Raw genomic sequence first — 27416 nt, forward strand, 5'->3', positions numbered from 1 at the left:
AAAATGATCTGTGGGAAGGGCAAAATGCGGAATGGTGTTGCGCGGCGCGATTGCAGCGGTGCGTTAACGTCAATGCGCCTCTGAGTACATAATGTTTATCTTATACTGTCTCATTTCCATTATCGGCAACAAGGAGCAGGGACTCCTGCGCGTGCACCCCCAGCCTGGACATCGCGGGCACTTGCTAGGTGCAACGACGGGCTGCTGGCTGTGACAGCAAAGCAGAGACCAGTTGCCGTCAAGCGCGATAGCAGCTTACGGCCGGAACGACGTGGTGCCACCCACCGCCACTGCACCTCCATCGTCAGCCTTCCGACCTGGTGCCCCCGTTCGGCAGCTTTCGGCGCTGCCATGCGCGCCGCGCCATGGTTTGCCTCCTGCGTCTCGGCGCTTGGAAGCTCGAGCTCGCAACTAGGCGCTGTCAGTAGCAGTGGCGGCGGCGGTGCGCTGTTGAGGGCGTTGACCGGCTCCCCGGAGCTGGCGGCAGCGCCGGGCAGCAGCCTCAGGCCGGTTCCCCTCTCACACGTTCCATGCGCTAGCAGTCACAGCAGCACCAGCAGCAGCCCCATCAACAACATTAGCAGTAGCAGGAGCTGCTGCACAGACAACACTGAGAGCGCTAACAGCAGCAACAGCGCCAGCAGCGAAAGCGCGCATGCGGCGACACCGGCACGGCTCAGCGCGACGTGGCCGCCCCTGGCGCGGCGGCACCGCGTGCTTGCGCCACGCCTGCCGGCAGCGGCAGGCGCAGCCGGAGGCGCGCTGGGAGGTGGCGCGGCTGAGGCTGAGGCATGCAGCAGTGGCATGCAGCCAGCGCAACAACTGCCGGTATGCGCAGCGGCGGCGGCGGCGACGAGGTTGAACGGCCTGCGTTGCTGCCTGCACACCAGCTCAGCTGCTGCCGCCGCCGCCAGCGCTGCTACCGCTGCTTCTGCTTCCAGCGCCGCGGCGGCTGGCGGGGGAGGAGGAGGCAGCTGCCGCACGGGGTCCGGCGGCGGCAGCGGGGAAGGCACGGGGGCGAGCGGACGCGGAGATCGGGGGGGAGGCGGCGCCGGAGCCGGCTGGGGTAGAGGCGCTGGAGGCGGGGGCGGCGGCGGCGCCGGAGGCAGCGGCGGCGGCGGCGCACCGCCTCGTGAGGAGGGGTTGGGAGCTGTCCTGGAGGTTTTCAACAAGTGGGTGTGGGGCACGGGGGGCGTGCGAACAAGCAGCATTTTTGACATTTCGGCTACGGTATGCCCCGATGGCGCACTTTGGGAGGTTGCTGACGGCAGCATAGCGTACGTGATATGCTGTTTTCTCCCCCCCACACACACACGCACATGTGCACACACTCTATCTCTCGCTCTACTCCGACTGGCAGGCCGCTCAAGGCGCTTCAGCGGGGCCGCGCCGCCGCGCTGCAGGACGTGTCCGACCCGCTGCTGGGCGCTGTGAGCGGGCGGCTGCTGGACAGACTGGAGGACTGCCGCGTGCGCTTCCCCACAGCTGTGGTGCTGGGCGGAGCGGGTGAGGGAGCAGGGAGGGAAGGGGAGGGAGGGTGGAAGAAAGGGAGGCGGCGCATAGGGAATCCTGATCTGGGTTAGAATGAGGGATGTTTCCGTGGACGACGATGCTGGTGATTGTGGCTGTGGAATCATGTGGCGGGTGCGATGGTGGTACCGGTGCGTGTGGAACACGGCATTGCTGTGCGGGGCTTGGTATGTGTGTGTGTGTGTGTATGTGTGTGTGCGTGTGTGTATGTGTGTGTCCGCGCGCCTCCCGTGCGTTCCGGTGCCCCAGCCGCAGCCGCCGCGCCCTGCCGCGACTGCTGCTGACGCGCGTGCTCCCTGCTCCGCACCGCTGCGTCCGACAGCGCTGCCGGTGGTGCGGCAGCTGGGCGGCGGGCGGGCGGGCATCGAGCGGGTCATTGTGATCGACTCCAGCCAGGAGATGCTGGACCGCTTGCAGGTGAGATTGCAGGGGCCGCCTTCGGGAGTGGGAGCAGGAGCGGGGGAAAAAAGGGCACAGGGAAGGGGCAAAAGTCGAAGCCGACAAGAGAACAGGATTTTCTGATCATTATGTGCTTGTTTATCATGTGTGACAATATGTTTTGTGAACCTAGGAAAAACCAATGCGGGCTTATACACGGGACCATAGGTAAAAGCAGGGGTGGCGGTCTGTGGGGAACCCGTGGGAGCCGTCCACGCAATCCACGCACCATCGCGCCCGCCTCCTGCCTCTTACCGGCGCCCGGACCCCGCTGCTACGCGACCTGCACACAGCGCGAGGAGGCGGAGGCGCGCTCCTGTCCCGACCCCACCGCCAAGCCCTGGCCCGCCATGAGCTATGTGCGGGGCGATGAGGAGCACCTGCCGCTGGCACCCAAGAGCGTGGACTGTGAGTGGCGAGCGGCGTCGACTGGGGACGGGCGTGTGTCCGCCGCTTGAATTTGTTAAATCGGATGCGGACAGGCGTGTTCCGTCGCCGCTTGATCATGCGAACCAGATGCATGGGGGCCGGGGCGGCGTGGTATGTGGGGCTTGCATTGAGCATGGCTTAGCTGCAATGGTTCCGCGGACTCCGCCCACCCTGCGCATCGCAGTCTTCCCCCAGTGCAGATTCTGGGTCTCGGGTCTGTCGACTTGGAGTTGAATCGCCAGAACCTCTACCTCCTCCCCGCCCCTCATCCCCCTCCCTCGCCGCCGCCTTTGCAGTGATCATCAGCTGCATGGGTCTGCACTGGGCCAACGACCTACCGGTGAGGGGGCGGAGGCTTGGGGCGAGGGCAAGACACGGCTGTGCACTGCGCGTGTATGTGTTAAAGAGCACAAGGAAAGCAATACGCGCACGACAGTGTATGCATATTTGTTTTTGTTGTGTATGAGTGCTCGTTGTGCTTGTGCATGGGATTGGGGTCGTCTTGGGCGGACCCCAGAGGAACAGCGTGCGCGCGTAGAGGACACTCAGAAGCACGCTAGACCTCGCCACGACGGATCTTCCAGCATCCCGCACGGCGCCGTCACGAGCCCAAGCCCCACCACACCCCATGCACACCTTGATGCACACGCCTCCGGGGCCGCACCCGCGCGGGGCCGCACTGAGCAGTGGCGGTCACTGCCCCGCCCGCGCGCCCCGGAGGCCACAGTGACGTGCGGTGCGGAACAGTTGGCGGCTCGACAGCACGGGGCCGGCAGCTACTCGCGCCGCTACAGCACACACACACACACACACACACTCTGTCTTTGCGCTTTGTGTTTTTCCTTTTTCCTTGTAGCATACACAGGGCATCAACACACACGGCATTCACACACACACACACACACACACACACACACACACACACACGCCCACCCTCCGTCTCTTTCCCAAATCGCGCAACCCCTAGTATAGTTAATTGGGCTGGGACTGGGCTGCGTGTTTGCTCTTGCTCGTCGCGCGCCGCCGCGCTAACATGTTCCTTCGCTCTTGTTCGTGACACTCCCCTGCTGCCGCCCTGTGCTCTGTTGTTTTCTTATTCGCTCGTAGGTGAGAATTTCATCGAGGATTGGGCGGGAGCTTGGACTTCGCGGCCAGGAGTAGCGACGAGGAGCTAGGATTCGTAGGAGTGCCTGGGCCTCACGGTACCGTGAGCACATGCATGGGTTTGCACCCTTGAGAGCGTGTGGACACGAATCCCCCCTCGAGGTTAGAGCAGCGGGGGTTGCGCGATTTCCGGTTGGTAAGACCGGCGGCTCACCGCAGCAGGTATGCGCGGTAACTTCAGGTAACATCCGTAAACCGTCGCTTTGCTGCATCGCATACACTGTCTTTGCGCAACGTTTTCCTTGTGCTCTTTAACACACACACAGACACACACACACATACACACACACATACACACACATACACACACACACAAATTGTCTTTGCGCTTTGTTTTCCTTGTGCTTTTTATTAACACACACAGCGACACACACGCACACACATACGTCTGGGCGGGCTTTCGTTTCGTTTTTAACACACACACACACACGAGTTTTGTTGTTTTTTTCAGCACACACGAGTGCATGCGGCTGCTGCGCTTGTGCCGCGCCCTATGTACAAGCAGCAGCAGCGGTTGCCCGCCTTACCAGCGCGCGACTTACCGTGCACGTGCTCTCTGGCGACGCGCACGCTCCCCTTCAAGCCCCATGTGACTCTCGCCATGGTAGCGCGCACGTCACACATGCACGCCGCCCCAGCTCCCCAAGCTCCGCCCCGCCTGCATGCGCTGCACCCCGCCAGCGCATCTCCCCATGTGACGTAATCACTCCGTTCTTCACATGAACGGCTAACCCCACCCCTCACTCCGCCTCCTCCCTCCCCTCCAGGGCGCCATGGCCCAGTGCCGGGCCGCACTGGTGCCGGACGGCCTGTTCCTGGCGGCACTGCTGGGCGGAGACACACTGCAGGTGGGCGGGCGGGCTGGGGCGTGTGTGTATGTTGAACATGAAACGGAAGCCCGCCAAGACGACGCCGGAGTGTGTGCGTGTGCGTGTATGTGTGTGTGCGTGTGTTGAAGGAAGTTTAAGCGCGCTTGTGTGCATGTATCATGTGAATGTGAGAGGGAGAAAGAGAGCGGGGGCAAATGAGAGAAAGACACGGCACGGCACGGTAGTTTGTGTGGGCGCGAGGGGACGGAGAACGCAATGACCGTGTGCGCCTGTTTGTGTTTGCGCCCACGATTCCAGGAGCTGCGCATTGCGTGCGCTCTGGCCCAAATGGAGCGCGAGGGCGGCGTGTCGGCAGTCATATCGCCACTGGCGCAGGTGCGGCCGCGGTCGTGTGTGTACGTGTTGTGTGTCGTGGCAAAGGAGTCCTATCAGCTATTGTAATTGCATACACGCCTTGTCACACGCCTTGTCACACGCCTTGTCACACGCCTTGTCACACGCATCGAATGCCCCGTGTTCGTCGTCGTCGTACTCCGCATGCCTGGAGCCACGCTGCGCCTGCAACCTGCACCCCCTCGTTTGGACGGCTTCCCTTGCCCCCGCTCCACCCTTCTGTGGTCTGGAACCCCTGCCCCCGCTCTCGCTCTATTGCATCGGGTTCGGTTTAGTTTGGGCTGGTATCTGCAACCCCTCCTCCCCGCCCCCATGGTCGGTAACGCTTGATGTTCCGCAAGGTCTACCGTCTACCACTTCCTTAACTGGTCATGAATGTAACCCCCCAGGTGCGGGACGCCGGCAACCTGCAACCCCCTCGTTTGGACGGCTGCTCCCGCCCCGCTCCACCCCTTCTGTGTGGTCTGCAACCCCTCCTCCCCGCCCCCCCCCCCGCAGGTGCGGGACGCCGGCAACCTGCTCACCCGCGCCGACCTGCGGCTGCCCAGTGTCGACGTGGACGCCTTCCACATCGGCTACCCCTCCCCGCTGGAGCTGGTGCAGCACCTGCGGGTGAGAGAGAGCGTGCCGGCTGCGCCGCGGGCCGAATGCCGCGGCTGGCTGTGAGGATTACGGTACTGCCGTACAATACGGTAAAGGGGAACGCGAGGAGGCCGCCTGCGGCGGCCGCTTGCGCGCGCTGCCCTGCCGTACACACGCTGCGCTTGCGTCGTAGCTCCACCATACTAAGGCTGTGCGGGGCTCTCACCTGTCTCACACGCGCCTCTCCCCTTTTATGCCTGGCTACAACAGCGATTCTCCTTGACGCATCATGAATTCATGAATGTGATCCACTCCCTGCACAGGCACTGGGTGAGGGCAACGCCAGCGTTCAGCGGCGGCGCATGTTGCCCCGGGACTCAGCACTGGCGGTGAGTGTGCTGGCGCGTCGCGTGAGGCGCGGGTGACGCAGCACGGCAGCGGGGGCTGTGCGCTTGATCTCCGTATATAGCGCTAACGTCCTGCAGTAGCGCGCACATTTTGTAAGCTTTTGTAAGCGCTTGGCCTATGGGAAGAACGGTGCCCGTCCTTCACACGCGATAGGCCCTGCCCGCTCACCCCACTCCGCACGCCCGCCTGCCCGGTACCACCTCGGGACCGCCTCGGCCCACACGCTTCACCGCTTCACGCCCGCCCGCCCGTTACCCTTGGCCCACAGGCCGCGGCTGTGTACCAGTCGATGTTCGGGTTCCGGCCGGACCGCGACCAGGAAGGGGAGGCGGAGGAGGGGGGCAGCCAGGGGCGTGACGAGTCACGGAGCAAGGGCTCGGGGGCGACCAGCGCCAGTGATGATGACGACGGTGGTGATGGTGGCGGCGGCATCACCGCCACGTATCAGGTCATATTCATGACGGGATGGGCTCCGGCGCCGCACCAGCCCAAGGCCGCCAAGCGCGGGTCAGCCACTGTGTCTTTCCAGGTGCGATGGGGAGGTTGGGTGCAGGAGTGGGGGTGGAGGAGCGCGTGCGCCTGTATGGCTGTGTGTGCGCGTCAGTGCTTGATACACCGTTTTTTTTGTATGCCTGTAACAGACACAAACACACACCGACACACGCACATGGCCCTTTGTGTTCTTCGTGCGTTCCATCCTTTTTGTGCCTTGCACTGCACGCACAGGACCTGGCCGAGGGACTGGTCAAGGGCGGCCAGGGGGTGGGCGGCACCGCAGAGGAGGGCGTCGTGGTGGGCGCACCGCAAGACGACTCGCCGCTGCCGTCCAGGCGGAAGCCGTAGCAGTAGCAGCAGTGCACCCGGCTGGCAAGGATACCTTCCATGTTTTTATTGGGCACCAGTAAACCAGGTATGCATATGGCCAAGTACAATCACTGGATGGGGCTCAGCTTGAGCGCCGCGCACCCTGCATGCACCCTCCCCACGCGCAGTGTATTATTCCGTATGAAGCCCACAGAGGCTTGATGAAATTCCGCATGTTTTGCTGGACTCAGTCAAAAAGCCGGTTTGAGGACGCCAATGGAGAGGGAATACGGCCCCAATGAACATGGCTGGGTATGGCTGTCTGCGTTTCATCTCAGTCTTTTGGAGGTCACGGTCGGGAGCCGCTGCCCAAGGCCAGGCTCTTCGTTTGCACACTTCCAACCCTGTAACGCATAATCATCATCAGTAACCGTAGCAACCGTCGCAGCGGCTGCTGAGTGGGTCTATCGGGGGGTGGGAGTACGAGGTGTGGACACGCGGCACGCTGTGAGTTGCCCCCCCCCTCATCCCGGGTCCGCGTCAGCAGATCCCAGGCTGCACGGTTGCAACACATGTCCCTTCGTTACTGTCGCCCCGGCAGCTCGGTGGTGGGGCGGATGTCTGGAGCGACTGGGTGACGACCGGTAAACAGTGACTGACGACTGGTCAGGAGCTTGGTGAGGATGCCCAATTGCAGGCTGCACGTGTAGTAGGACAGTTGGTAAAAGACACATCTAGATGCCCCAGGGCGCCGTCCGCAGGGTTATGTACTTGTGTGTCGTAGAACTGCCGTGTTCCGCCCACAGCACGGCTGTCAGTCGCAGTGCGGGTCCATTGCATTCCGTGGACGGCGCCGTTGAATGTAATGAATGTCGTTACAGCAGCATGCAAGTGGGCGGCGTGCCTTATCCCAAAGAATATGGTAATTTTTGCAATGAAAAGGGTTTGCGCAGATCAAGTGCAACAAAGTGCGAACAGTGCTACAGAGCGTGCCACCGTCCGTACACCACACTTGCTCAGGCCGGCCACCAGCTACAGCCAACCAGTGCTCGAGCCTCGGCATTTCGATTTGACCTAGTGTTGTGTGCATGTACAGCGCAAGAACGTGACAAACCTGTTACAACCCCTGCCTGTTACCGACTTGCCGTCCGGTATCCAAACCAGTCAACTGCATCTCCAATGTTGACAGGAGCCGCACATACACACACAAAATTATCCCCCACAAAACCTCCGCGTCGCTCCGAAACTGTGTCACCGTATGCAGTACCGCACGAGCTCCATGTTGCACGAGCCACTAGCTTGAGCTTGGACAACCCCAATGCTCCTAAGCGCGACGGCTCGCATCTATACCAGCGCCGCGCATGTACAGACTGCAAATGCTAGGCACGCACAGGCGTTGTACTCCCACAGGCGCGCAGCTGTGACCAGCGTTCCACCAATGATAAAATCCGCGCAACTCCTCAGCCCTCAAGGAGAGAGGCGGCGCGCAGCCCTCTGCACCTCACGCACTAACGTACGGCCTAGCGGCAAACCCATGTGCTCTGACGCGGGCTCCCAAAGGCTGCGCGCGCACAGCAAGCAGAAAGTGTTACTTAGGCTGGAGTGATGATGCATTCACCGGCGGCAGCGCTGGTTTTGGGGAGCTAACAAACGCAGAACGAATGTGCATGCCAACAGCGGATTTGCAGGACGCGCGCGCACGCACTCGGCCCCCTCGTGCTAACCGCATTAACGTCACCAGTGCTCGAGTGCGCAGTGTTGGACTATTTGCTCAGCGAGTAGGCACAGCACAAAGAACAACCGCCCTTACCATCAGCTCACCGCTCATGAACAACAACCCGCCAACACTTGGCACTGCAATTGCCGCGCACAGGCGAGCTCAAGCCCTACACAACGCGCCCTACACACAGTCCGTCGCTCTGTAATCACTGTTCATCTCCGGCCTCCTGCACGCGCTTCCCGCCTTGCCCACAGATCTTCCCGCCCTCCCCTTCCATCATCGCAGGTCTACCTGTGGTGTCGCTGCGCCTCCCGGCCCACCCTCTCACTGGCGACGGCAACCCTAGCAGCCGTGCTTTCCGCAGCGCGACATGCGGTGCAGCAGCAGGCTTGCGGGGTCCTTCCTGACCCGCTCATTCACTCTGTGCGTGTTGCATACCTACAAGCACACCGTGACGATAGCAACACTACATACCAACCCTCTCGCATTGCCAACTCATCCCGCGCACACAAAACGACACGCGTGCAGCGCTCCAGTACTGTATGTGAATCATTGCGCGCGATCCGATCTATTCGAACCCCCTGCAAGCAGTAGCAGAGTCTAACGCAGTGTCAATCGCTGCGCCATGTCGCTTCCTTGCAGCACCCGCAGCTGACGGGTCTGGCCATTCTCAGCACCATTAATGCGTATGTACCATGCCGTCGTCCCCAAACCGAATCTCTCTTGGCCGCCTTCTCCACGGCTATTTCGAGCTGTGCATGCCGCGCGCAAATAGAGTGTCAGACGCACAGCCGCAGGGCGGCTGCTAAGCAAGGTGCGAGAGCCGCCGCTCGGTCCAAACACATGGCACACGAGCACCCCATCTTCCAGCCGACACAGATATGTACACGTGTCAGTCTTTCGAATTGGTTGTCAGGTGCGTCGCGTGATGAAGAAATACCGGTGCAAACCTGTCATCCTTTGCAAACAAACTGTACAACAAGCCCGAACACGTATCGCGAGCTTCTCACCCCGCGCTGAGGTGCCAGTCGTGGGGGGTGCCAGTCTTGGGGGGTGGCGACTGCAACCGAAACACTTACGACAATATGTAATTTTCCCTCTCAAGGGAAAAGACGAGCGGAAGAGTGCCCAAAACACTACAAAACACATCCAGTGATGCATCATTACAACAACCATTAGGCTGTTCAAATGCCAATCAGACTCGCCTGCTCATCGCCTCCATAGCATGACCGGTACACCTAAACAAGCATTTGCGCTGCTGAACCGCTTGGTCCTTCTCCTTGCAACAAAGACCCGCCATCCTGCACCCCTGCCCTGAAGCCCCACAAACCTGCACACATGAATCCCTTCATCGACTGCGCTCAGCGGAAGCACAACACACACACGTGCACCGACAAGGTCGCCGCATGTCACGAAAAAACCCATGCTGTGAGGTTAAAGGCGCGTGGCTGTGCTAGAGAGCACTGCATTCGAGACTACATTGCAACAACCTCCAAGTTCCCCGCAACGCCACAAGCACCAACGCGAACGCTGCGGCTCGCACAGCCGATCACGCCACCGACCTGCCGCCCAACAACCTGTTGGAAACGCCAAACGTGCACATCGAAGGCGCCGGAGAAAACTATGTATCAGGTATTTCCTGGTAGTTAAACAAGGACCTATCACTGTACCGATTGGAGAACTGAGGGTGCCACGAAAGACGGGGTTGCATGTTCAGCAGAGACCCACAGCTCTGTGACAGGCACGTGACATTAGCACACCTTCCCACCTTCGCGGCACCCAGGCCGTCTCATTCCGATTGCGCCCCGCCCCCCCCCCCCCACACACACACATATCACATCAAACGATCTACTGTTCCGGCCGGAAGTGCAGCGGGCGCCGCCTGCGCCGCACACACAAGAGATACGAGCTGGCGAGAATGTTTGAGCTCGGGGGACCAAGAGCAGAGCCGATCGCTCATCTGCGCTTGGCGATGAGGCCAGCAGGAGGGCATGCCCGTAGCTGCCGGGGCCGCATGCACGGCGGCGGCGACGCCATCACAACGACGGCGTGCTCGCATGAGGCCCACGATGCCATTGCAGAAGACTTCACCCGCAGCGACACCCGCCTGCTCCATTAGTGGGGGGCAGGTCCCCACGCTTGGTATGGTCATCGGACGACATGACGGTGCCTAACCCAAACAGAAGCATCTAAATAAGACAGGAGTGCGGGTAGTCAGGGCTGTCACCCAGCCTGTCACCCACTGCACTGCAACAATTACCACACAAACCCTCCCGCCTTTCTCTCTGTCCGTTGTATACGTCTCGCTTTCTCTTTTTCTCCTCGCGGAGACCTCGCAGCTTCGCAGCCTCTAAACGAGGAAGTTGGGCCGGTCCCCGCCTGCCGGATAGCGCTGCACCCTCCGCCGCCGCCGCCGCCGCGTACTGGTGCGGGTGCTGCATCTGGGTCTCATGCATGCATCGGCACAAACGCGAGACCGGAGTCACAGGACCAATCACAGGATCTGCGCCTCCATGTTCTTCAGAAGCGCTTCGCGCTGCAGAATGGAGCGGCGGATAGCCAGCGTTGCCGCGTCCTCAGCCGCTGCCGCGCCGTCGCTGGGAGGCAGGCGGTCGAGGTCACCGCTCGCCGTCGGCCGAGCCGCCATCGCCGGCGGAACAGCGCCAGGGCCGTTCATGAAGCGAGGCCGTTTGGCCTGCAGCTTCACAACCTGGGATGCGGCAGGGTCGGGCACGACGGCGTCAAAGCCGGCGAAGGGCGCAGCGCCCCAGGGAGCGGTGGCGGCGCCTGCGGCGGCGGGCGGCAGCGGCGCACTGCAGCTGGTCACCGTCTGCATGGGCGAGCAGGCGCCGCCGGGAGCGTTGCAGGGTGAGGCTGGCTGGCTGCTGCCGCCGCTGCCGCCGCCGCCGCCGGGCTGCTGCGGCGCCGGCGGGGGCAGCACAGACAGCGGGGCCTGCTGCTGCACATGCGGCTGCTGTTGCTGCAGCGTCTGCTGCTGGCCAGACGCCAACTGGCTGACGGTGTTGAGGATGCTGGCGCCGCCGCCAGCGCCCATGCCGTTGCCGTTGCCACCGGTGCCGCTGACGCGCGGCGGCGCCCAGCCCGTAGCGGGTGGCGGCGCCCCGGCAGCCGCGCCGGACAGGGACGGCCGCGCCGCCGGGCCCTGCATGTGCATCTGCATGTGCATGGGCTGCTGCATGGGCTGCTGCATGGGCTGCTGCTGGTGGTGCTGGTGGTGCTGGTGGTGCTGGTGGTGCTGCTGCTGGGGTCCTGTGTGCCCGCACCCAGTGCCGCCGGCGCCATACATGTTGGCAGCATTGGCGCCCGAGCCGGGGCCAGAGAAGGGGCCAGAGAAAGGGCCGCCGCTCTCACGCACGAACAAATGCTGCGCACGCGACACCGCCGATGGGCCACTGGAGGGGCCGCCCATGGCGGCATTAGCGCCGGCCCCGCCGGCGGCGTTGGTGAACGGAGGCGGCGCGGCGGCGTCAGTCGCGACGAAGCTACTACTGCGCGTTGACGTCCAGGCCGCCTGCAAGGGTTGAGCAGCGTAAGAAAAGTGCCCCGGACCAAGTCAGCCGAACTGCGTCTGTCACACTACCCACAGTGTTGCTCCGCGACTCAAAATATGTCACGAGACAGTCAGAAACTAGTGTTTCCTTGTGTTGACAGTGTTTACCACAAAGGCCAGCGCGTGACCACACCGCCCCCGCCTTGATACAGCACCCACGCCTGTCGCCCCACGCTGCAAAGCCCCACCCTCCACTCACCGAGCTCATCCTCGCCATGCGCTGCTCGAACTTCACCATGTCCACTACACCCAGCAGCCCGCCGCCCGCGCCCGCCGCGCCGCCGCCACCACCAGCGCCACCAGCCCCAGCGGCGCCGCCGGCCTCGTCCTCGTCGTCCTCATCAGGACCCAGAAGGCTGGCTGCGCGCATCTCCAGCTCCCAGTCAAACTCGCTCTCGGGCCGAAGCGGCGGCAGCTCGCGCAGCGAGGAAGAGCGGCGTTTGCCAGCGGCGAAGTAGTTGTGCGCCGCGGCGGCTCCGCCGCCGCCGCCGCAACTCAGGACGGCGGCCGCCAGGGCGGCAATGCCAGAGCCGGAGGTGGAGGAGAAGGCGGAGAGGGAGGGCGACTGGGAGGGGGAGGGAGCTGCAAGCGGCAGGCCGGGAGGAGGTGGGGCGCATGGGCCGTAGCCGAGGGCGGGCGGGCCGAAGGTCTCGGCGCTGCGCTGGCGCGCGTGCGGGTTGTAGTGCAGCTGTTGTTGCTGCTGGGATTGTTGCTGCTGCTGGTAATGCTGCTGCTGGTGTTGCTGCTGCTGGTATTGCTGCTGCTGGTGTTGCTGCTGCACGTGTTGCTGCTGCTGGTGTTGCTGCTGGTGGTGTTGCTGTTGCTGGTGTTGCCGCTGCTGGTGGTATTGCTGCTGGTTGTGTTGCTGGTGGTGGTACTGCTGCTGGTGGTGCTCGTGGTGCTGGTAGCTGCCGGTCGGATCCACGGGGCCGCCCGCGAACTGGCCGGGGCAAGCACCGTTTGCGGCCCGCGGATGCATGTACGGCTGGTTGCCGTAACCGTTGCCTTGGCTGTTGACTTGGCCGTGGTTGGAGAAGGGCGCCGTCGAGGGTCCAGAGGCCGCAAGCTGTCCGGCTGGCGGCAGGTAGCGCGGCTGGGGGTAGCCGTTGGCAGATTGCTGGCTCTGCGACTGGTGCTGACGCTGCGGGTGGCCTGTCATGGGCGCAGAAGGAGCAACCGCCGCGCCAAAGGCGCTGACTGAGCTCTCCCGGCGCGCCTGCATTGACTCGGGCTGGCCCCAAGCCGACTGCCGCGGCGGCGAGGGAGCGGAGGAGGGCGCATAGCCTCCGTTGTGGCCCACCAGCCCAGCGCTGCCCGCCGACGTGAGTCCGTCGTAGTTGTGCAGGGGGGCATCCTGACGACCGCCGCCCCAGAACGCCTGAGACCCAGCGAAGGGCGAGCTATAATCAGGGTATTGGCCGGTGCTACACGCCGCCGTGGCGGGCGTGGCACCGAAACCAGCCATATGCCCGCCGTGGATGTCGCTCATTTACTCCCGAGGCCACCGAGACTCGCACGCAATAACCAGTGAAGCGCGCTAAGTTATTGTTGCACTCCGCTCAGCAGTTGGATGTGTGTTGGAGGCTCGCGGGCTAGGTCAGCGACCGATGGTCGCCCGTTAAGCGCCCAAGCTGTTCCGGGGCGCCGCTCAGAGGTAGAATAAAGAAGCTACCAGCAGCTCAGATAAAACGCCAGCAGGTGCGCGCGAGGACGCTCCCGCCGAGGCGAGGTCTGTGTCTGTCGCGAGTGCTGGACCCTGAAAACTTCCTCGTTCGCCCGTGCCCGTGCGCCAGCGGCTGCGGGAATCTACGTAGGCGTCAAGGGTTTCACAACTCAGACGGGAGCAGCAGCAGGTTTCAGGGACGAAGAACGACGACCACCAGGAAAGCTATCCAGTCCGAGAGCTATCCTGTCCGATGAGCCCCGCACACGAACCTGCTCCAGGTCGGCTTCCACACCACGTCCAGAGCGAGAGGCGCTGGGGCAGAGGCTCGGCGCTCGGAGCAGCGCGTAGCTCGACGGTGTCAAGAAACCGGCTCCTCGTGAGCAGCTGATCATGCGAAGCGATTTCAGGCTACCATAATGAAGGATAACGCTAGACAGGAGGCTTTCGTGGGCAAGTGGGCTGCAATGGCAAATCCCAAGTGTGGACTTAGCCTAACTTGTCTCGCAGCCTCGCCACAGCGTGTCAACCTATGCATCAACAAGGAGTTGTCGGATTTGCGAGAACGCCCGACGATGATACGGAAGTCTCAATCTTCTCGCCACGATCCCCATTGTTCCCACCACTGCGCCCGAAGGTCCCCGCAGGGTGCCGAACAGCGCGCATGGGCAACCGTCGGCATGCCGCACGCCAATGCATGCCTACCACCGCATCGGCTGACTTCTATGTAGTGCCCCAGTGCACGGTCCATCGATAGGCACATTCATTCTGCTAGTGGGAAAGCGCATACTGCCATACTCGCACGGTCGCACCCCTCCCTTGACAGCAGCTCTGGATGTGTGATGGGTTCAGGCAGGTTGGCGAGGTTGGCGGCCGAGCGGTTTGCGGCGGCGGTGGCCCTTCTCCTCGCTGGCTGGGCTGCCGCCGCACGTGCCGCCCAGCTGGCTCGGGGGCTTGCCGCCGCGCTGCCGCTCCCGGCGGCCGACATCGTGAGTGCTACGGCGGCGTCGGTGCCACAGGTGGTGCGGGGGCTTGGCTGGTTGCAGTGCGGGGGGCCGCCCATCCTGCTCACTGCCTACACGGTGAAGGCGGGGGCCGTGCTACAAATGGCTCCACAGTTAGCCGCCCTGAAGGCTAAGCATTTGCAGTATGTGTGCGACGCGGGTGTGTCGGGGGTGGGGGCTGCCATGGCGGCGGGGGCCTTCGTGTGCACCTTGGCCCGCTTGTGGTCGCTGAAATGGGAGAATCATCATAAGGAAGCACTGTGGCGTGTGGCCACCAACGCTTGCTGGGCGTTTCCACGGCATGCTAGTGAGCGGGCGCGAGGCGTTGCTGTTGACCCGTGTTGGGCGTGTGGGGTTGACATGCAGGATCGGGACCGGCGTCACTGGTTTTGGGACTGCACTGTGGCGCTGTCCTTGCGGGAAAACATGGGGGTGGCTATGGGTTTCATGCCAGAGGATGCTCTAAGTGCCTTCTCTCGTGAGGAGTTGTGGTTAGTGCGCCCGCCTGCGGGGCTTGCGCCACCTGTGTGGGATGTGGTGTGTCTCGCTGCTATGTCTGCCCTGGACTTTGGTCGGCAGCGTATGGTTATGGCCGGGCTGGCGGCGCGAGCGAAGCTGCCGTCGGCCCGGGTGCTGAGCATTGGACTTGCTGTCGTAGCTGACTTCTGGGGTCGTCTCCAGACGTTTGTGACTTTGGGAATCAGGCCAAAGGGTTGGGACACTGTGCCGTCTGCGCATCCTTTCATCTCTCGGGCTGTTGGTGAAGGCATGGTATTGCGTTTGCCGTATGCCGCTACTTCCCCGCCTCCCTCACCGTGAGAGGTTGTGGGTGGTTTGGGGCTTGGTGTGTGGGCAGGACGCACGTGTGGGCGGCCGTTCTAGGGCCTGGACGCATGCGCCCTGGTTAGTGCGTGCGCTGTGCGTGTGTGCTGCGGCCTGGACGATTCCCGGCACCCCGGCGCCTAGGCTTGTGGCGTTGAGGCACAGCGGTGGAGCTCTGACGGGTTGAGGCTTGGCTCGGACTCACTGTGCGCGGAGTCACACGGACTTTGACCGCGGGAGGTTTGCAGCAAAGTCGGGGTTGGTGGCGTCAAGTTGGGCCCTGATGGCATGTGATGGCTCGGCGTCCTCGGGTGCTGGGACTGTCCCCTCTGTAACATCCGCATCCATAGGGTGCAGCTGACGCCCATACCCCAAGCAGACAGCAAACAGTTTGCAGCGGCAGAGCAGGAGTGCATGGCTGGTCGAACGCCGGAGTTACTGTACCGACAAGTTGCTGGCTGGCTGGAAGTTTGCTAATGCGCACCCCTCCCTTGACAGCAGCTCTGGATAACGGTAACACAGTACTGAGCCCAGGCCCGGGTAGTCGTTCGCGCGGGGGCGCGCACTTCCAGGTTTCATTGGCGCCTGGGTTGGGCGTAACTTGTCTCTCTGGACTAAGCTACGTCAGCCACAGGACAATCCCTTGGACTACCCACGGGCTATGCCAATTTGTTGCCCCATCGCACCAGGGGTGCATCGCACCCCTCCCTTGACCCCTCCTCGCACCCTTGCGCCGGTGTGGCACAAGATGACAGCTCCCGAATCACGGTCTCCCAGAGTTGAGGGACTTAGACACTCAGTACTGGCTGAAATGCAGACTCCGCATGCCTGCCACCGTGGCAACACTGCAACAAGCCAATGCACCCCGTCGCCGCACCCGCTTCGCACGTTTGTCACTCCTAGGTTCCGCCGTACTGCGTAACGCACTTCGCAGCGCAGCAGTGCTGTCCGCCCACGCCCCTCACAGTCACGGTCACGGATCCACACCACCACGGCACCACGCATCGTCCGAGTCTCACTTTCACACAACCCGCCTGATCCATTCCCTTTCTACTCAGGGCTGCGGCTTCCGGCACGCGCCCCCAGCCTCCCTGGACCCACGGGGGTTCCCTGAGGGGACCTCTGGTTCCCGTGGTCCCAGCTCTAATCCGGCCCACGCCTGCGCGATCCACGCAGTCACGGTCGCGTGGCGTGGCTGCGGAATCCTAGCCACCTGGCCCTTTGCTCGATGTCCACATCAATCGACGCCGCATAGGAAGCCACGTAACCAGCTGCCTCCACAGCTTACCATGGTGGTACCACGGCAAGCGGCGCCGAAGAGGCCGCTGAGTTGCGTGGAGCTGACGCAACAACCACACGCGCTGCTATACCACCACCGCCTCAGCGCTTGCCGAACAACTTGGACATAACGCCGCCGCCGCCCTGCCGCTGCGCCGCCGCCTCCAGTGCGCCTGACAGCAGGAGTCAAGTGTACAAGAGGAGACAAGTCAGGGAGTTCCCGTCGCCCCGAGTGCTGCGGGGAGGCCTGAATTGGCTAGACACAAACCGACGTCCCCACACCCACGCCCAGTCCCACGCCCGCGTTCTCTCGCTGCCTCCCTCTCCCCGCGCCCAGCTGCCTCTCCCTCCCACCTACTGTTGATGCAGCTTTTTCGTTGGATCGGGCACATAACCCACCCAGCCCGCCCCCTGCTCCGCTCACCCTCCATGGCCTCCTTGTACGGCGCCGGGCAGGTGGGCCGCGCCGCCAGCCGCTGCATGTAGTCCCACACGTGCTCGTACCTGCAGTACGTACGGCGGCGGGTTCGTGGTTCAGCGGCGAGCACGCGTGCACGTGTGCGTGCTCGTGTGTGTGCACATGTGTGTGCGTGTGTGTTCCCAAGGCTGCGCGTAACGCGTTTCTTGGCGGCATCCATGTGGGTCACGCAGATTGCATCGCCCCACGGTTGCACCCTCCCCTCTCAAGCGCACATATGGAAGCCTACTGAGACAGACAGCAGCAGCCGTGACTCACTTGGTGAGGTCAAGGTCGGGGAAGAAGAGGGGCAGGTAGAGGAGGTATGAGCCGACTGCGTGCGTGCACGTGTGTGGGGTAGCGGGCGCGGTTGAAGGCTCAGGCTCAGGCTCAGGCTCAGGCTCAGGCTCCGGCTCAGGCTCCGGCTCAGGCTCAGGAGGAGCAATGGAGTGGCGTTTTGTGGAGGATGGGACTTGTCACCGACTAGCCAGTCCTCTTACTGAACACCAAAGCAGCGTGACAGTGATAAGGCATGCGGGGACCATGTGCGTGGCAAAAGGTGCTGAGCACGGCCCGACGTGCATGCGCAAGGCATGTGCATGGGTGCAACCATGTGTGGGTGTGTGCATGAAAGGTCAGTACGGTTGAGATTGCACTGCACGCGCAATGTTCTGCATGAGCGGCGGGTGCGTTGACAGGGGGATGTAGATCGGTCGGGCGTAACCAGGAACACGGGCATGCACGCTCACGCACACTCAGACATCAGACATACCTGCGATGTCGCCCACAGTGAACTTGTCGCCTGTGGTGTCGCCAAGAGCAGCACACAGCGGGCATACGGCAGCTTACGGCAGCGGCGGCAGTCAAGCGGCGGCATGAGCATGAGAAGCTAGAACTCTAATGACTTGAAGCTAGGGGCGCATTGGATCATGGCGAGCGTCCGGCAGCCTCTGTACCCAACCCACCCACCTAGACAACTAGACAACTCGTCATTCTGTCAACTATCCTCCTTGACCGGCGCCCTTTCGCCACGCCTCACCCGCTGGTACCATGCACGCACGTCACCTTCCTCTTGGCAAACGACCCCTGTCCCTTCCGCTCAACCAGCCAGCACACACATGCGCGCACACATGTCCTGTATCCCGATTCCACACGCGCTCGCGCGCTCGCTCTCACCCGCCAGGTAGGCCTTCTGGGACAGGATGGCGTTGAGGCTGGACAGCATCACTGGCATCTGGGTGCCCCTGCTCGCGACGAGTCAGGAGAACAGCGGAAGTGAGCAGCTTGGGCCAGTACGTAAGTTTCGGGTGCATGCCTTGAAAGAGTCGGATGGGTCGGTGACATGGTCGTGGCCAAATCCAACAAGGGGTCGTCGCAAACAGGCTGCCCCCAACAGTCCCACACACGACACGGCCTCACCGCTGCGAGGCGTTGAAGAAAGCATCAGACAGGGTGGAGTTGGCGAACAGCGTCCTGGCGGGGAGGAGCATCCAAGCAACGGGGGGGCCGTTTGGGGTAGTTGGGCGCATGGTGGCAGCGAGAAGTGTGCATGGTGAAGGGCTCACGTAACCGAGCCAAACAACATTGCCTAAGGCCGTCTTGGGAAAGCGTGTCGACTGTGGAGTCCGGGTGAAGGGCCGGGCCCACAGGCGAGGGCCGCCCAAGCTTCACCTCACGGCCTCTCACCAAACCACCGCGACCCCCGTGCACACCTTCTCCGTGGGTGCTGCCGACCGGTCTCAGCCCCTGGTTTTCACATCCTCTGCGCCCCCCTTCCCCCCACATCCCATAAGTATTATCGCTTGCCACTAACACCTCTGCCTGTGCTCCGCCCGTTTTAGTTGGTTTTGTTATAGTTTGGGCTGGTATTTACAACCCCCCTTACATGCCACTCCGGCCAACCCCTCACCACTGCGCGGCCGTGCCCAGCTCGTCCGCACTGAGCTTGCCGTACTTGTTAGCCTGTAGGTTAAACAAGAGGACCAGCACGTGGGACCGATGCCGACTGTGGCTTTCATTCAAGGCCGGACGGGGCCTTCTGTGTTTCGTGCATGCTGTCCATGCAATATGCCCTTCGCATATTGCCTTTCCTCCCGGGACCCCACCCGGGGCCCACACCCGGGACCCACACCCATAACCGTGGTGCTCGCGGCCAAGTGAGCCAACCCAAACCTGGCCAGGCACGCAACTGCGCGCGCCCCGCCCCGCCCGCACCAGGTGCAGCAGGATGGCACCGCTCTCAAAGATGGGCAGGTCGCCGTCTGTCATGGCTGGGACCTGCTCGTCAAGTGCGTTGGGGCGCAAGCATGTGTTGAGGCGCGCTTTTTTGTGGTTGTTGCGTGTTATGGACGTCCTATCCGTGAAATGTGTGCAGATCCCGCGATAGGTGCACACGCGGCTAGTTAGCCTGTCGCGGCATCTCTCAATGGCTTGTGACGACTCCTTCAGCCATTCTCTTCCTCCGGCCTCAGAAGCCTCCACCCTTCGCAGCCCCACGCACCTTGCCGAATGGGTTGATGGCCAGGAACTGCGGGCTCTTGTGCTCACCCTTGCGCATGTCCAGTAGCACCAGCTCGTGGGGCACGGCGAGCTCAGCAAGGTACCCTACAGCGTGTGTGGAGAGCAAGAGGAGGAGTCAGACCGTGAACGTACCGCTTGCAGGTGGCTGGGGCAGGGCCAGGGCCAGGGCCATGGCATCCAGCAGGCACGCCACGGGGTGTTGCAGGCGTCAGCCGTCAGATGAAGCTCCACCGGCTCTCGCCCTGCAGCCCGTGCAAACCTCCCTTTCCATGTTAGACGCTTAGGGGCATGCACGCTCGGCCTCCCATCCAGCAGCACTCAGGGGACACTATCCCCGATTCTCAGGTTGGCACACATGGGGCGAGCAAAGGTGTTGCGCTGTGCCAAGCTACTGGCGCAATGTGTATGTTGAATGAGCATGACTAAAATCATGGTTGTGCATGCAAAGTTATGGCCCTGGTGGACATCCCGACCCAAACCACACAACAAATGCTGTTCGCGGCGTTGAAGGCGTGGCCTGCTCCCACGACTCACACTCAGCAATCTTGCCGCGAGAACCAGGATTTGTGTAAAGCTTGATAGCAGCCTGCACAGAGACAGCAGTCGCGCGGCTGACGCGAACAGGAGCGGGCGCACGCGCACGAGTGGTGCCAGCGAAGGGCTGGCGAGTACGTAGGGTCTGCATTGTGGCAAGTAGTAATGGATAAAAATATAATGCACAGAAGTCTTACTAGGCTTTTATGACACCCAACGGTAACACACAATCACAACGGCACGCCTCATTGCCGCATGCCACTTCACTCCACTTCCCACCTCCCGCCATAGGTGGTTCTCCCTCAGGCCTCAGGCTGTGTGACACACATCAGGTTCTTTCTTACAGTGTCCTCCACGGGTGTGACATGCGCCCATGGTGTAGTAGGGCCATCCGTGGCTCTCGCCAACGCAGCGTCCCCACACGCAATGTGTTGTGCTTGCGCGGTTGCGCCTAGGACATACTACCACTCAGCACGGCGCAAGAGGGCTAGCGCTCAGACAGGATCAACCTATCTAGCACGACACGGACCTAGGCCGGACGGCTTCTGAGGACAGGACAAGCGCCCTGTCCTCCAGGCTCTGCACACACGCTGCAGCACACTTGACAGTTACAAAAGAGAATTCTCGACACGATGGTGTCTTTGTCCCATGCGCATGGTGTCGAATAAATTACTGCTGCAATGGCAGCCATTTGCACGCTCGCCCCCAGTGGTCTCACAAATGCGCGCGTACCAAAACACCCACCATGCCGGCTCACCATGGGTGCTCCGCTGACGCCTAGCCCTCACCCACCACGCGTCTTACGCTATAGAACCGGGCAGCGCCCTGCTATTCAGCTCACTCCTCACCACCTTCTTCCACCACCTCTTGCGCGGTGCGTTTGCCCCATGCACACCAGGCAACCGCTGTGCCCACCCACACGAGGCGCCGCCACCCCGCCACACCGCGCACCCCGGCACCGAACGCAGCTACACCCCAGCGCCAACCTGAAGCCAGCTCCCATACGCAACCCTGTCACACACACGGTCGCTAGCTCCCAAGGACGTGCGCGTTCCCGGACAACACGAAGATGGCAATGCCAGGGAAGCAGATGCCCAACCAGCTGTGCGTCTCCGCGTCTCGGCGCCACCCCCAATGCCCCCCAGCCCTGTCCGCAAGCGCGCGCGTCTCCCCCTTCAGGCACGCCCTGCAGGTGTGACAAGATGCACGTGCCTCTGGACAAGGAAGTGCCTGTCCAGCTCTAGATGAGGAAGTGCCTGTCCACCAGCGTCTTGGATGAGATGTTGTCCTCGCCCCAGCTGTCGCGGAACCACTTGACGGCGCGCCACATGACGTAGGTGATGAGCGCGCTGATGGCCACGGACTTGATGGACATGTCGATGGCGCAGAAGAACAGCGCCTCGAACACGAACAGCCGCACCTGAGGAGGAGCAGGCGGGGAGGAGGTGGAGGGGGGCCGGAGGGGGGCCGAGGGGGCGGAGAGGGAGGTGGGGGGAGGTGGAGGGAGGTGTAGAGAGGAGGGGGGAGGAGGGGGGGGTCAGCACTCCAGCGGGGGCGAGGGCGAGGGGATTCGTATGCACATCCACAGAACAGGGCCGCCCTCGCTCTATTGCATTGGCTTCGGTTTAGTTTGGGCTGGTATTGCGCCCCTCCTAACACTGCGTCACCACCACATAGCCAAACTCGTGGCAAGACCGCAACGCCACGTCCACGCCCACCCACCCCAGCACCCCACGCCCCACCTTGGGTCGCACTGTGGACGTGTGTGGTTCTCTGCGCACCCCACGCCCCATCCACTTCCACCCGCCCCAGCACCCCACGGGCCCAACCCATGCCCCATCCCGGCCCACGCCCCGCCGCACCCCCCCGTTGCCAAAGCATAGGCCACGCTCTCCTACTCGCTCGTTTGCATTGGGTTCGGTTTAGTTTGGGCGGGTACCTACACCCCCCCGCCTCCCCCCGCAACACCCACACCACGCCCCGCCGCACTCCGCCCCCACCCGCTGCCCACACACCTCGCAGCCGATGAACATGGTGCGTGTGAAGGCGTCCAGGTGGTCGTGCACCATGGCCGTGTTGTTCAGCGCCGAGTCGGGCGGCAGGTCCAGCACCATCTGGAGGTAGGTGGGGTCCGTCACCTGGGGGTAGGGCGGGGGTAGGGCGGGGGTAGGCGCGGGTTAGAGTGCGGGCACGGTGGGAAGGTGGGGCATGGTGTGGATTTGGGGGCCGAGGGTGAGGAGGGGCCGGTTTGGGTGGGTTGGGAGTTGGTGCTTGCTGTGTGCCCCTCGTCCATCGTGGTGTCTTACACGCGCGGTTCACTTGACACACACACACACACACACACACACACACACACACACACACACACACACACACACACACACACACACACAGTCACATGCAACGGTGTACACGTAGGCGTACCTGCGTGGCGGCGTTCCTCTCCACGTCGTCCACCATCTGTTTGAACAGCAGCGAGATCTCCTGCTGCGCCGACAGCACGTTGTCGCGCTGCCGCCCCGCGCCGCGCAGGAAGGTGGAGATCATGCCCTTGCGGTTGCGCGCGTCGTTGGTGGCCTGTCGAGATGTGTGTGAGAGGGAGTGCGCGTGTGTGTGTGTGTGAGAGAGAGAAAGGGAGTGCACGTGCGCGTCGGGCCGCGGGAGCCCCTGGGGTTGCACGCCCAAGCCCAAGGACCTGGTCCCAACTTGTCACAGGGAGGGCGTGGGTGTTCCGTTGGCGTTGGATGGTGGTGGTTGATTCCGGACTGGAGGGGTTCACGACGGGGCCGCGGGCGGTTCCCGCTTGCCGCCCCATCGCTCCCCTCCCCTCCCCTCCCCTCCCCTCCCCTCCCCTCCCCTCCCCTCCCCTCCCCTCACCGCCCAAACCCACCTGCTGCACCAGCTGCAGCATCTTCGCGTCGTACGTCTTGCGGATCGCGTCCGTCACGTACAACTGGAACAGCTGCGGGGGCGGAAGGATAGCAGTGCACACAAGGAAACCCGGTCCCAGATGGAGTCAGCACTCAACCTCAGCAAGCAAGAACCTGCCATCATGTTCCGTTCTGCACGCAAAGGGTAAAGCGCGCCGCGTGCGGGCGCGCACGCACGGCTGACTTGTGGTGGGCCACCGCATGACACGGATGACGGCACCCAGTTCTGCCCCCCCCCTTTCTCCTCCTCTCCCCGCCGCCCACCTGGTTGTCTGCCAGCTTGGGGTTGGACGCCCCCGACACCAGGCCGCGCTGTGCGGTGAGGCCCTCCTCCTCCTTGAGCAGCTCCTGGTTCAGGTCCCTGCAGCAGTGGGGGCGGGGGGGGGGGGGACGGGTAGTATGGCGGGCGATTGGGAGCGGGAAGTGCGACTGGGCGGGAGTGCTTATCGCAGTCATCAGTCATCACCCCAGCCGCCATGACATAAGCTTTAATACCGTGGCCCTGCCCTCTCGCACACAGACCCCCCCTTTGATTTCGGTTTAGTTTGGGCTGGTATCTACAACCCCCCCTGCCCTGCCTTTTCCCCTGCCCCCGCCCTTTCCCCTGCCCCACACCCCCTTTCCCCTGCCCCCGCCTTTTCCCCTGCCCCACATCCCCTTTCCCCTGCCCCACATCCCCTTTGCCCTTCCCCCTGCCCCACATCCCCTTTCCCCTTTCCCCTAGCCCCTTTCCCCTGCCCCACATCCCCTTTCCCCTGCCCCCGCCTTTTCCCCTGCCCCACACCCCCTTTCCCCTGCCCCCGCCTTTTCCCCTGCCCCACACCCCCTTTCCCTTGCCCCCGCCTTTTCCCCTGCCCCACATCCCCTTTCCCCTGCCCTCTGCCCCACATCCCCTTTGCCCTTCCCCCTGCCCCACACCCCCTTTCCCCTGCCCCCTGCCCCACACCCCCTTTCCCCTGCCCCCTTTCCCCTGCCCCACATCCCCTTTCCCCTGCCCCACATCCCCTTTCCCCTAGCCCCTTTCCCCTGCCCCCGCCTTTTCCCCTGCCCCACACCCCCTTTCCCCTGCCCCCGCCTTTTCCCCTGCCCCACACCCCCTTTCCCCTGCCCCCTTTCCCCTGCCCCACATCCCCTTTCCCCTGCCCCACATCCCCTTTGCCCTTCCCCCTGCCCCACATCCCCTTTCCCCTAGCCCCTTTCCCCTGCCCCACATCCCCTTTCCCCTGCCCCCGCCCTTTCCCCCTTTCCCCTGCCCCACATCCCCTTTCCCCTGCCCCACATCCCCTTTCCCCTGCCCCCGCCCTTTCCCCCTTTCCCCTGCCCCACATCCCCTTTCCCCAGCCCCACATCCCCTTTCCCCTGCCCCCGCCCTTTCCCCCTTTCCCCCTTTCCCCTGCCCCCGCGCACCGGAGCGTGGCGTCCGAGTGCTGCGCCTGGTTGCGGCCGTGGATGTAGTAGCCGGAGTGGGTGTCGTCGAATATGACTGTGGAGATGTTGGCCAGGAACATGAGGTCCACGAACTGGGTCACGGGGTTGGCCACGTACGGGAAGTACAGCAGGCGCCGGAAGATGTACTGCAGGGGGGAGGGGGGGGGGAGAGGCGGGGAAGGAGAGGGAACGAGGGAGGCGGGTTACATGCATGATGAGCTCAGGAAATGGGGGGAACGAGGGGGAGGGAGGGAGCGATGCTTATGCTTAGAGGCTTCTTTTTGGAGGGGTTGCAAAGGCCAGCCAAACCAAGCCAAACTAGCGGAGCACAGGCAGAGGCGACAGTTGCAAGAGGAAAGCCCAAGTTGATGCAGCCCAGTAAGGAAGGACTGCGCATGCCCCGAGCACCAAGTGCAGCGAGAGGGATTTGAAGGGGCAGACCAGGCTTGCTTTTGCCTCTTCTCCCATGTCCATTCAAACGACCTGTCCCCTCCTTCCCTCCCTCCCGCTCCTGTCTGCCCAGCCCCCAGCCCCCCGGCCCCACCTGTCCTAGGAATAGGATGAGGAAGCAGAAGGCCTCGATGCCGAATCGCAGGATGATGGAGGTGGTGACTCCCCAGTAGTGGTGGTAGTCGTTGGCGTCGGGTGTGATGTAGCCGGCGGCGATCACGTTGCAGCCGTCCAGGATGAGCGTCTGGCGGCGGGGCGGGCGGGTGGGGTTGGTGGGTAGGTGGGTGGGCGGGCGGGTGCGTGGGTGGGCGGGTGGGTGGGCGCGTGGGCGTTACTACCGTAGAACCCAGCCCAAAAAATGGAGGGGTGTGTGTGTGTGTGTGTGTATACGGACAAGGAACACATTGCGCTGTTGCGCAGTGTGTGTATATTACAAAATAGGGGGGCCAAGCAAGATGCAGTAGGCTCCTCGACTCCTGCCCTCTTGTAACCAATCCAATCTGCCCTTGACATACGCCTGCGACCCCCCCTCCTCAACCCCTTAGCCCGCCCCCACCCCACCCCACCCCACCCCACCACTGGCTTACCACCATGAGCAGTGTGAACGCGGGCGAGGTGATCCGCACCGTCTGCAGCTCGTTGAACTCGTTGGCCACCATGAGCATGCGCCAGCAGCTGACGGGCGAGTTCTCCTCGCGGGAGCCTGGGGCGTGTGGGGTGTTGTGTGTGTGTGTGTGTGTGTGTGTGTGTGTGTGTGTGTGTGTGTGTGTGTGTGTGTGTGTGTGTGTGTGTGTGTGTGTGTGTGTGTGTGTGTGTTGGGGGGGGGGAATATCAGCCCAAACTAAACAAAACCAAGCCAAACTAGCGGAGCACAGGGGGGAGGTAGCCTTGAAGTGCTTTAATTCCAAGCAAATGAGACCCCGAACCAGCCACAGAGGGGGGGGCCGGACGGGGAGGGCGGGTTGGGACGAGTGGTGCTGGGGATTGGGGCCGTTTTCAAATGGCCACTAAGGGCACGAGCATGCGTCACAAGACTGGGGCAGGGGTGACATGGGACAGGTGCTGGACTGGAGGGCAGGGACTCACCCTCCTTGCTGAGCACCTTGCGCGACTTCTCCCAGTCGATGAAGAAGATGTCAGTGCGGATCTGGAGCGCGAGGGAGAGGGAGAGAGCGGGCGGGGCATATAAGGCGAGAGAGCGGGCGGGGCGGATGAGAATGCAAGGACGGAAGGAGCGGGCGGAAGACACAGCGGGCGGGGCGAGTAGGGCGAGAGCGCATGCGGGTGTGTGCTCAGGTCAAAACAGGAGCCGGCGGGGCGGACATGTATCGACAGGCGCGGACGGACACGGTCACACGGTGCATACCGTTGAAGTCACCGGTTTCAACTTCCTCTGGCTCCTTTTCCCTGACCTTCTTCCCGCCTGCACCCTCCTTCCTCCTGTTTATTCACTGCTGTCGCCGACCGGTAATCGCGGAAACATCCCCCTCTTCAGTCTTGGTTTGGTTGGGTTTGGAACGCCGTAAATTGCCCCCCACCCTAACCCCCCCCCAAACACACACCCACGCCACCCACGCCCCCGCACCTGGCCCCACAGCATCCACAGCATGCCCAGGCTCTGTCCCACAATGGCCAGAATGACTGTGATCTTGAAGTTGTACAGCTGCCCGTCAGTCAGCATCAGGTAGTACACCTGGGTGGGTGGAGGCGTGTGGGTAGAGGGGCAGGGATGGTTGGGGGTAGGGGGCCTGGTTGTGTAAGTGAGGGGGTGTGGGGTTTCCTCCCTCCCTTCCTCTGGCCCCGCCCCCTCCTGCCTGGGTGTGCGTGTTGTGTGTGTGTGTTAAAAAACGAAACGAAAGCCCGTCCAATGACGCGACGTGTGTGTGTGTGTGTGTGTGTGTGTGTGTGTGTGTGTGTGTGTGTGTGTGTGTGTGTGTGTGTGTGTGTGTGTGGAGGGGCGTGTGGGTGGAGGGGCAGGTGGGCGGGGGGGGGGGGGCAAGGGTGGGGGTTAGGGGGCCGGGTTGTGAGGTGGGGGGCCGGGTTGAAGGTGTGGGGTTGTTGGCCCCTGTCTCCCTCCCTCCCTTCGTACCTCCCTCCCTTCGTCCCTCCCTTTCTCCCTCCCTCCCAGCCTCCCTCCTGTCGTCCCGCCCCGCACCTCCTCCTGCAGCTTGTACAGTGTGAGGTAGTAGAGCGACACGGTCAGCAGCACCATGGCCAGCGCGAAGGAGCCGTAGTCCGCGATCACCACACCCGCGTACACCAAGAAGTCCTGTGGGAGGCGAGGCGAGGCGGGTGAGGTGGGTGGGGGGGAGCGGATGGGAGGCAAGTGTGCGAGAGAGAGAGACAGTGTGCATGTGTAAGAGGGAGGTGTGTATGTGTGCGTGTCTCAGCGTTTGTGAGAGAGAGCATGACCTAGGGTTGAGGGGGTGCTGGTCAGGGTGCTGGTGCAGTGACTACCGTA

At 62.8% G+C, this 27416-nt stretch overlaps 5 protein-coding genes across 6 annotated transcripts in view; 1 reads left to right on the plus strand and 4 right to left on the minus strand.

Annotated features, from left to right (window-relative positions):
* Positions 1 to 109: 109 nt before the first annotated feature.
* CHLRE_13g584750v5 (uncharacterized protein) lies at positions 110 to 7321 on the plus strand. Of its 2 annotated transcripts, XM_043069640.1 has the most exons (12): positions 110 to 1172; positions 1361 to 1506; positions 1853 to 1947; positions 2262 to 2376; positions 2694 to 2737; positions 4329 to 4409; positions 4689 to 4766; positions 5174 to 5227; positions 5283 to 5396; positions 5690 to 5755; positions 6043 to 6303; positions 6501 to 7321. In XM_043069640.1, exons 1-12 carry the CDS (start codon positions 352 to 354, stop codon positions 6615 to 6617), a joined length of 1992 nt encoding a protein of 663 aa, XP_042917616.1. In that variant the 5' UTR covers positions 110 to 351; the 3' UTR covers positions 6618 to 7321. The 2 variants fall into 2 exon arrangements, with proteins under 2 accessions (XP_042917616.1, XP_042917615.1); XM_043069641.1 differs by lacking the exon at positions 5174 to 5227.
* A 120-nt stretch (positions 7322 to 7441) lies between these two features.
* On the minus strand, positions 7442 to 10619 carry CHLRE_13g584775v5 (uncharacterized protein). Its single transcript, XM_043069642.1, has one exon. It carries the CDS (start codon positions 10412 to 10414, stop codon positions 10133 to 10135), a length of 282 nt encoding a protein of 93 aa, XP_042917617.1. The 5' UTR covers positions 10415 to 10619; the 3' UTR covers positions 7442 to 10132.
* Positions 10620 to 10673: 54 nt separating this feature from the next.
* CHLRE_13g584800v5 (uncharacterized protein) lies at positions 10674 to 14059 on the minus strand. The gene is made up of 3 exons (XM_043069643.1): positions 13805 to 14059; positions 12069 to 13675; positions 10674 to 11830 (listed from the first exon to the last, which is right to left on the minus strand). Exons 2-3 carry the CDS (start codon positions 13356 to 13358, stop codon positions 10793 to 10795), a joined length of 2328 nt encoding a protein of 775 aa, XP_042917618.1. The 5' UTR covers positions 13359 to 13675; positions 13805 to 14059; the 3' UTR covers positions 10674 to 10792.
* A 1800-nt stretch (positions 14060 to 15859) lies between these two features.
* On the minus strand, positions 15860 to 20349 carry CHLRE_13g584850v5 (uncharacterized protein). The gene is made up of 10 exons (XM_001693793.2): positions 20148 to 20349; positions 19594 to 19697; positions 19308 to 19370; positions 19003 to 19055; positions 18513 to 18566; positions 18270 to 18337; positions 17866 to 17895; positions 17373 to 17427; positions 17061 to 17140; positions 15860 to 16809 (listed from the first exon to the last, which is right to left on the minus strand). Exons 1-10 carry the CDS (start codon positions 20296 to 20298, stop codon positions 16739 to 16741), a joined length of 729 nt encoding a protein of 242 aa, XP_001693845.1. The 5' UTR covers positions 20299 to 20349; the 3' UTR covers positions 15860 to 16738.
* Positions 20350 to 20475: 126 nt separating this feature from the next.
* The window catches only part of CHLRE_13g584901v5 (uncharacterized protein), a 13154-nt gene continuing 6213 nt past the window's right edge, over positions 20476 to 27416 (minus strand). Inside the window, exons 12-22 of the mRNA XM_043069644.1 lie at positions 27111 to 27224; positions 26541 to 26648; positions 26042 to 26102; positions 25543 to 25658; positions 25050 to 25199; positions 24485 to 24651; positions 23342 to 23438; positions 23038 to 23109; positions 22572 to 22724; positions 22163 to 22285; positions 20476 to 21567 (exon numbers count right to left, since the gene is read on the minus strand). Coding sequence (XP_042917619.1) covers positions 21388 to 21567; positions 22163 to 22285; positions 22572 to 22724; positions 23038 to 23109; positions 23342 to 23438; positions 24485 to 24651; positions 25050 to 25199; positions 25543 to 25658; positions 26042 to 26102; positions 26541 to 26648; positions 27111 to 27224 — 1341 coding nt within the window. The 3' untranslated portion in view covers positions 20476 to 21387. The remainder of the gene's footprint in view (positions 21568 to 22162; positions 22286 to 22571; positions 22725 to 23037; positions 23110 to 23341; positions 23439 to 24484; positions 24652 to 25049; positions 25200 to 25542; positions 25659 to 26041; positions 26103 to 26540; positions 26649 to 27110; positions 27225 to 27416) is intronic.

This window comes from Chlamydomonas reinhardtii, chromosome 13 (genome assembly GCF_000002595.2).
Source record: "Chlamydomonas reinhardtii strain CC-503 cw92 mt+ chromosome 13, whole genome shotgun sequence".
NCBI lineage: Eukaryota > Viridiplantae > Chlorophyta > Chlorophyceae > Chlamydomonadales > Chlamydomonadaceae > Chlamydomonas > Chlamydomonas reinhardtii.

What these genes read in the sequence shown, in the direction of transcription:
- CHLRE_13g584750v5 (XM_043069640.1), top strand. Translation starts at nt 352, where the DNA reads ATGCGCGCCGCGCCATGGTTTGCCTCCTGCGTCTCGGCGCTTGGAAGC. An exon ending in AGATGCTGGACCGCTTGCAG is followed by an intron (nt 1,948 to 2,261) that starts GTGAGATTGCAG and finishes ACCTGCACACAG; the next exon opens with CGCGAGGAGGCGGAGGCGCG. An exon ending in AGCTGGTGCAGCACCTGCGG is followed by an intron (nt 5,397 to 5,689) that starts GTGAGAGAGAGC and finishes CTCCCTGCACAG; the next exon opens with GCACTGGGTGAGGGCAACGC.
- CHLRE_13g584775v5 (XM_043069642.1), bottom strand. Translation starts at nt 10,414, where the DNA reads ATGGAGCAGGCGGGTGTCGCTGCGGGTGAAGTCTTCTGCAATGGCATC.
- CHLRE_13g584800v5 (XM_043069643.1), bottom strand. Translation starts at nt 13,358, where the DNA reads ATGAGCGACATCCACGGCGGGCATATGGCTGGTTTCGGTGCCACGCCC. An exon ending in GCATGGCGAGGATGAGCTCG is followed by an intron (nt 11,831 to 12,068) that starts GTGAGTGGAGGG and finishes CAACCCTTGCAG; the next exon opens with GCGGCCTGGACGTCAACGCG.
- CHLRE_13g584850v5 (XM_001693793.2), bottom strand. Translation starts at nt 20,298, where the DNA reads ATGCAGACCCTACGTACTCGCCAGCCCTTCGCTGGCACCACTCGTGCG. An exon ending in CCAGAAGGCCTACCTGGCGG is followed by an intron (nt 17,896 to 18,269) that starts GTGAGAGCGAGC and finishes GCGACACCACAG; the next exon opens with GCGACAAGTTCACTGTGGGC. An exon ending in CACTGTGGGCGACATCGCAG is followed by an intron (nt 17,428 to 17,865) that starts GTATGTCTGATG and finishes GCACGCACGCAG; the next exon opens with TCGGCTCATACCTCCTCTAC.